At 55.0% G+C, this 7,036-nt stretch overlaps 1 protein-coding gene across 1 annotated transcript; it reads right to left on the bottom strand.

The window, feature by feature from the left end:
* Positions 1-16: 16 nt before the first annotated feature.
* Positions 17-4,787, bottom strand: IGFBP6 (insulin like growth factor binding protein 6). The gene is made up of 4 exons (XM_003939212.3): positions 4,210-4,787; positions 1,534-1,679; positions 1,231-1,350; positions 17-331 (listed from the first exon to the last, which is right to left on the bottom strand). The coding sequence occupies exons 1-4, from the start codon at positions 4,538-4,540 to the stop codon at positions 209-211; spliced, it is 720 nt and encodes a 239-aa protein (XP_003939261.1). The 5' UTR covers positions 4,541-4,787; the 3' UTR covers positions 17-208.
* Positions 4,788-7,036: the final 2,249 nt, after the last annotated feature.

Below are 7,036 nucleotides of genomic sequence, written 5' to 3'. Positions count from 1 at the left end.
AGAGAGACACAAGCCAGCAACCCCAAGCACAGCTTTATTGACACCCAGCCAACACTGACACTCTTTCCAACTGCATATGTAAAGGCCCAGTGTGAGGGGAACCATCGGGCAGGGCCTGCAGGTGGGTTGTGGGTTATTTGTCGAGTGATGGAAGCTCCATGTTCCTGCCAGTAGCTCTGCAGCCCCCCACCCTACCCTCCCTCCAGCTTTATCGCCTACTCCCAATGGGGCAGGAGGAACTTCCGTTGCCATCTGGAGACCCTGGCAGGGGCTGGCCCATCCGATCCACACACCAGCAGGGACCTCGGCGCTGGCCCTGGGAGGAGCGGCACTGGAAAGAGAGGCACACAGGTCAGGGATGAGGCCAGAGGCTTCCAGCAGGAGAATGGGAGGGGACTCCTGAGTCTGAGGATGCAGAAACACCTGAGCGTCCCATCGGGACAGCGAGGCCCACTGGGTTCCCTCTCCTTAGTTCCCCCTCTTCAACCTATAAATTGTTTGCATCCTGCTAGCCTAGAACGGTAGTTTTCTTTTCTTTTTTTTTTTTGAGACGGAGTTTCGCTCTTGTTACCCAGGCTGGAGTGCAATGGCGCGATCTCGGCTCACCGCAACCTCTGCCTCCTGGGTTCAGGCAATTCTCCTGCCTCAGCCTCCTGAGTAGCTGGGATTACAGGCACGCGCCACCATGCCCAGCTAATTTTTTGTATTTTTAGTAGAGACGGGGTTTCACCATGTTGACCAGGATGGTCTCGATCTCTTGACCTCGTGATCCACCCGCCTCGGCCTCCCAAAGTGCTGGGATTACAGGCTTGAGCCACCGCGCCCGGCCTGGAACAGTAGTTTTCAAAATGGCGTTCCCAAATCTGCATCACCCGGGAACATGTTAGAAATGCATATTCTCAGGCCCCACCCCACACCTCCTGAATCGGGAGTGCTGCCGGTGGCACTCAGCCATCCGCTGTGCGTAAGCCTTCCAGGGGACTCTGATGCCTCAAGCTTGAGGGCCACAACTTTAGACCAGTCCTTTAGTTTCAGTTCTCTACTTCGGCGTGTGCTTGATTACTCTGTATGTTTACATAACGAATTATATTATTTTCTATGCTCTCCTAAAGTTGGAAGATCCTTAAAGATGGGGCAGTGTCTTAATTATGCAGCTATGGAAGCCCCACTGCCCCCACTCCCTGGCAGAAGCCTTCTACTGGAGCAGGGGGAGGGGAGGAATAGTCTCACCTGCCGCTTCCGATAGAAGCCTCGATGGTCACAGTTGGGCACATAGAGGGTTTGGGTCCCCCGGTAGACCGCAGTGTGGAGTTGCTGCAGCACCGAGTCCAGATGTCTGCGGCATGGGCCCTGGGGGAGGGAAAGCAGGCAGCTTAGAGCCGCTCCAGCCCAGCTTTCAGCTCCAACCCCCTGGCCCACCAGGGAAGCACCCAGGACCGACAATGGAGACATCTCCAAGCCCAAGGAACCAGTCTCAGATGGAAGTCTCCAGGGCTCCCCACCCCTCCTGCTCCCTACCAGCCCCAAACGCACCATCTCAGTGTCTTGGACACCTGCAGAACTGGGCTGGGAGGGCGTGGTAGAGGTGCCTGGATTCCTCTGTCGGTCTCTGCGGTTCACATCCTGCGGGCGGGCAGTATCTGCTTGGGATTTACTCTCCTTAGGATTCTTCTCTGCAACTACAGAAGGAAAGGAGGAGAGGCCAGAAATCAGCCATGCGGAAGAAAGACCTTGCCCACATCACCTACTGAAGTAAGGAAGAGTGGGCCTTATGCCCCGTTGTTGCATGATGCTGGCCCTAGCTTCTTTTTCTGACAAATAGTTACATTACTTTTCCTGACGATATTTCCCAGTATTTCCCAGAGTGCTTTTAAGGCTTATAAGGGAGATGTATTTTGAAAAGAAAAAAAAAAAAAAAAAGGAGAACAGGTTGGGTGCAGTGGTTTCCGTCTGTAATATCAGCACTTTGAGAGGCAGAGGTGGGAGGATCACTCAAGTCCAGAAGTTTGAGACCAGCCTGGACAACATAATGAGACCCTCATCTCTACAAAAAAATTTAAAAATTACCGAGGTGCCATGGCGTGCACCTGTATCCCCAGCTACTTGGAAGGCTGAGGCAGGAGGATCGCTTGAGCCCCAGAAGCCAAGACTGCAGTGAGCCATGATTGTGCCACTGCACTCCAGCCTGGACAACAGAGTGAGACCCTGTCTGAAAAATAAATAAGTTATTGGTCAGGTGCAGTGGCTCATGCCTGTCATCCCAGCACTTTGGGAGGCCGAAGTGGGAAGATCACCTGAGGTCAGGGGTTCGAGACCAGTCTGGTTAACATGATGAAACCCTGTCTCTATTAAAAATACAAAAATTAGTCGGGCGCGGTCGCGGCGCCTGTAATCCCAGCTACTCCAGAGGTTGAGACAGGAGAATCACTTGAACCCAGGAGGTGGAGGCTGCAGTGAGCCGAGATTGTGCCACTGCACTCCAGCCTGGGTGACAGAGTGAGACTCCGTCTCTAAATAAATAAATATTAGATAAATGAATAAAATGTTTAAGTAAATAATAAATGAAAAACGGAGAACAAATTCACAGGACTATTTGGGGCTTTGAGCTTTGAATGAAAAGACCTGGCTGTTCCCCTAGAGGCCAGAAGGGGACGCACGAAGCCCAGGAGATGGGGCGGAAGAGCAACGGACGCAGGAGGGGAGCCAACATGGCCCCAAATGGAATGTGTGTCCCTGCTGTGACCTTGCTGTGACTCAACCCACCCCTCCCAGGCTTGAGATGTGGCTACTTCTTGAGTACTGCAGTGGGAACCTCTCCCTTCTGGTACCCTGTGGCTCAGGCCAGCTCAACCCTGCTGGTCCCAGGAGCACATGCATTCAACCCTTAAACGAGATAGGCTGAGGGTAGATTCAGATGGTGCAGAAAACGAGGGGCTTCCAACCTGCAGGTTGTTCCTGGCTCTGGAGAAAGTTTCCAGAGGGTTCGGGGAGAGCTCAGGACTGAGAAGGGGTGAGGAAATAAGTCAGGGCTAGGGAAAGGCAGGAAGGGAGGCATGTACTGCTTGGAATTTGCCTAATATCAAATCAGATATCAGAACCCGTAAGGGGATCCTCTCTCTCCCTCTATGGCCAAAGACAAGCTCCCAGCTAACTACCACTCATAACCCAGAAGACATTTCCCCTGCTGTCCTGAGTCTGATCCTTCTTCCTCAGGACGCCCGGCCTCCCCAGAACCTGTCCTTCATTCCCTACATTTAGCACCCAACCATTTAGCTCCAAACTGCCTCCTCTCATCCACGCAGCCCACTTCTAGGAGGACGGCCGGAAGCCTGCACTCACGCATCTGGGACAGAAGGAACCCCGCGTTCTTCCATCTCTTCCCGGGGAAGGCACTCAGAGCCTCTGGGATGAGCAGTTTGCATTTCCTGCCCTCCCCGTCTCCCCGCTGCCCCCCATGTTTTCAGTGCTGATTCACTTCTGTCCCACCCACTCAGTGACTCAGCTTCTGCTCTCCTCCCTGGAGCAGGGTGGGGTAGGATGGGTCAACGGTTCTGAGCAGGTTTAAATCATAACCCCGATTTGGCAGATTCCATCTCCCCACCCCTCGCTCTTTCTCCCCTCTCCCCCACCCTACGTCCTAGCCTGTCCTCAGTCCCTAGTCGAGTCGAACACAACTCTGGATTTGGGGCCTCTTCGGTTCTAGACCCCTCCTGTTCAGGTACTTCCAACACCGGTATTAGGAGGAAAGGAGTCATTTCTCAGCGTGTGCAGAAATTCGAAGTCTCAGGTTCTCTTCCCTCTTTCTCCAAGTGGAAGCTGAGAACAACATTTGGGTCCTTTCCCCAGCTTAGTCGTCTAGGGTTGTAGGAGCTGGGCCTGCTGGGGCACAGGGGATGGCCCCCAAACCCTCCGTTTCTCCCTTGGCTGCCCCCAAGTTCCCACCTGCAAGGGTGCTCCTTCAAGGGCAAATTGATGGAGCAGAAAGAAGGCCGGATGCGGACACCTTCTGCTGTATCGCCAGGTCCCCTGGCGGCACCCCAGCTTCCTGAAGTACCCCTTCTCCCCTACACAGATGTGCCCCCCCAAGATAGGAAGCGTCAAGGACCAGGGTGCAGAGGCTTGCAGGGTCGTCCACTCCCGTCTCCCCAGGACCCTGCCTGGAGGACGCGGGTCTCACGTGGGCGGGGCAGGGGCGGGGCGCGGACTCACCCGCAGGCGCGCGGGCCGGGAGGCAGCGGCCTCGGCCTAGCAGCAGCGCCCGCAAAGGCGCCTCGTCGTTCTCGGGCGGGTGGCACCGCAGTCCTGGGGCGCAGTTAGGGGTGTAGACCCCGCACTTCTGCCCCTCCCTCCTGAGACAGCCCTCAGCGTCCGCGCAGATCTCCGCTGGCGGCCCCCCATCCTCCTCCTCCACGCAGCCCCCTGGACAACCCGCCTGCACCCCCTGCCCGCAGCCTGGGCACCGCGCCAAGGTGCCTCCTGGGCTGGTAGCGAGCAGCAGAGCTAGCAGCAGCAGCGGCGGCAGCAGCCTGTGGGGGGTCATGGTCAGGGTTTGTGCCCGGTCCTCTTCTTCCAGAGCAGCCGCAACTCTGCTGCTGCCCGCCGCCGCCCCTCTGTCTTAAGTAGCCACCGGCCAGGGGCCGGGCCCTTTAAGAGCCAGGTGAAGGGGGGTGGGGGAGAGGGCCGGGGCATTCCCTAAACTGGGTGGGACTGGGGAGGCCCCCCCCAACCTGGGTCCTCCCACTCTTCTTTCCCCCTCCCTTTCCAGTTTCTGTTTACTTCCCAAATTGCTCTGATTTTTCTTGCTTTGTTCCCGGGAATCTCGCCCGGAATTTGGGAGCTGTACAGCTGGCTGGAGGGACTGGAGGGTGGAGAGGAGCGGAAGCGGGGGGAGGACGGGAGTGCAATCCACTTAGTGTGGGTGTGGGAAGACGCGGGCGTGCAGGGACCTGGTGGGGAGGAAGAAGATGGGGGCTGAAAGGGAACTGAGAAGAGATGGTGTGTGCATCACGAGAGGAGTGGGCCTACGTGTAGGGACAGAGGAAAGATGGAGAGGGCGGATAACGGGGTCTGGGGAAATTCTACTGCTGATGGGAGAAGCAGACCAGGGCAGAGGAGGAGAGGAAGAGAGGAAGGGCAAGACTGGGAAAAGGGCAAGAGACAGCACCCCCGAGATGTGACTATGGAGAAAAGGGGCCCGAGGGGAGCCAGACGGGGAGGAATACACCTTGAATGAACCGTGGGAGACCCTGGCATTGTGGGTGCCTGCGGAGTCTGGAAGGATTGGAGAGGGCTGTGTGCAGAGTGAGAACTGGCTGGGAGAAAGGGAAAGGTTGAAACTAGAGAGGGACAGAGTGAGAGGAACTCATATTCGGGATGCTCTTGGGGACCGTGGCCAGAAAGCAGACCCCATCCCCCTTCCCATCTCCCTTCTTCGGGTAAGCTCACTCCTCCATTCCTCTCCTCTCCCCGAATCCGTCCCCTTCTCTCCCAGTCATCCACTGGGTTCTCTAGATACATCAGGCTGTCTTGTGCCCAAGGGGTTTTGGAGAAGGGCTGGTCTCTGGGCGTCTTTGCCTGCCTACTTGCCCACCTGAACTCCAAGGGTCAGCATCCAGTGCTTCCCGCACACCTCTCCCAGGCAGCGTCCCGCCCACCCAAACACCCCTAGCCCAGCCTCACGAGAGAGAGGAAGAGGGACTGTTTCCTTCAGCAACCCACACCCACCCAGCTCTGGGTTATGCAACAGGGGCCATCTCATTCTTTCCTAAAACAAGGGCTCTGGGCAGTGATGGAGTTTAAATTCTGGGCCCCAAGCAAGAATGTCAGCAAGGGCTTCTGGAACTTTTAGGTAAATATGAAATAAAATGAACCTCATTATCGGCACTGCCCCTTCCCTACGGACCTGTGTTTGGGGAATGGTGTTTTCCTGTGGCCCTGAGACACTCATGCGGACTGGAGAGGCCGGGAGGAGAGGGGTGTGGGGCAGCTTTCTTCCACCAAGGCTCTTCCACCCCCAAGCTCTGACCGAGCTCCCTGAAACCAAGACTGGTCAGAGATGGGTTCCGGGGTATTGGAGCCCTGCCTGCCCCACACCCTTTATCACTATTTCTTTTGTCCTGCGCACGGTTCTGGCTAGGGTCTTAGGGTCTTTCTCCTGGACTTTGGCCTGATGCTCTTGAATAAGAGGGAAAGCTTGTGGAAAGCTGGGAAGGGGAGGAGATGGCTGTGCTTTGCAGGATCCCAGTGTGGATTTTTTTTTTTTTTTTTTTTTTTTTTTGAGATGGAGTCTCGCTCTTTTGCCCAGGCTGGAGTGCAAATGGCAAATGGAGGGCTCACCACAACCTCTGCCTCCCGGGTTCAAGCGATTCTCCTGCCTCAGCCTCCTGAATAGCTGGGATTACAGGCCTCCACAACCGTGCCCAGGGAATTTTTGTATTTTTTTGTAGAGACGGGGTTTCTCCGTGTTTGTCAGGCTGGTCTCAAACTCCTGACCTCATGATCTGCCCTCCTTAGCCTCCCAAAGTGCTGGGATTACAGGTGTGAGCCACCATACCCAGCTGGCTCTTTTTTTAAATTGAAATTTTATTTTATTTTTATTTTAAGTTCCAGGATACAGGTGCAGAATGTGCAGGTTTATTGCATAGGTAAATGCTTGCCATGGTGGTTTGCTCCCCGTCAACGCAACACTTAGCTGTCCTACCTGTTGCTCTCCCTCACCTCACCACCCCCCATGACAGGCCCCAGTGTGTGTTGTTCCCCTCCCTGTGTCCATGTGTTCTCATTGTTTTCAGCTCCCACTTATGAGTGAGAACACGTAGTGTTTGGTTTTCTGTTCCTGTGTTAGTTTGTGAGAATGATGGCTTTCAGCTCCACCCATGTCCCTGGAGAGGACGTGATCTCATTCCTTTTTATGGCTGCATAGTATTCCTTGGGTTGGTTCCATGCCTTTGGCATTGTGAATAGTGCTGCAATAAACATACATGTGCATTTTTATAATAAAATGATTTGAAATCCTTTGGGTATATATCCAGCAATG

The sequence above is a fragment of the Saimiri boliviensis genome, chromosome 7 (assembly GCF_048565385.1).
Source record: "Saimiri boliviensis isolate mSaiBol1 chromosome 7, mSaiBol1.pri, whole genome shotgun sequence".
In the NCBI taxonomy this organism is placed as follows: domain Eukaryota; kingdom Metazoa; phylum Chordata; class Mammalia; order Primates; family Cebidae; genus Saimiri; species Saimiri boliviensis.
The sequence above is the reverse complement of the archived record's forward strand: the minus strand, read 5'-3'. Positions and strand labels throughout refer to the sequence as shown.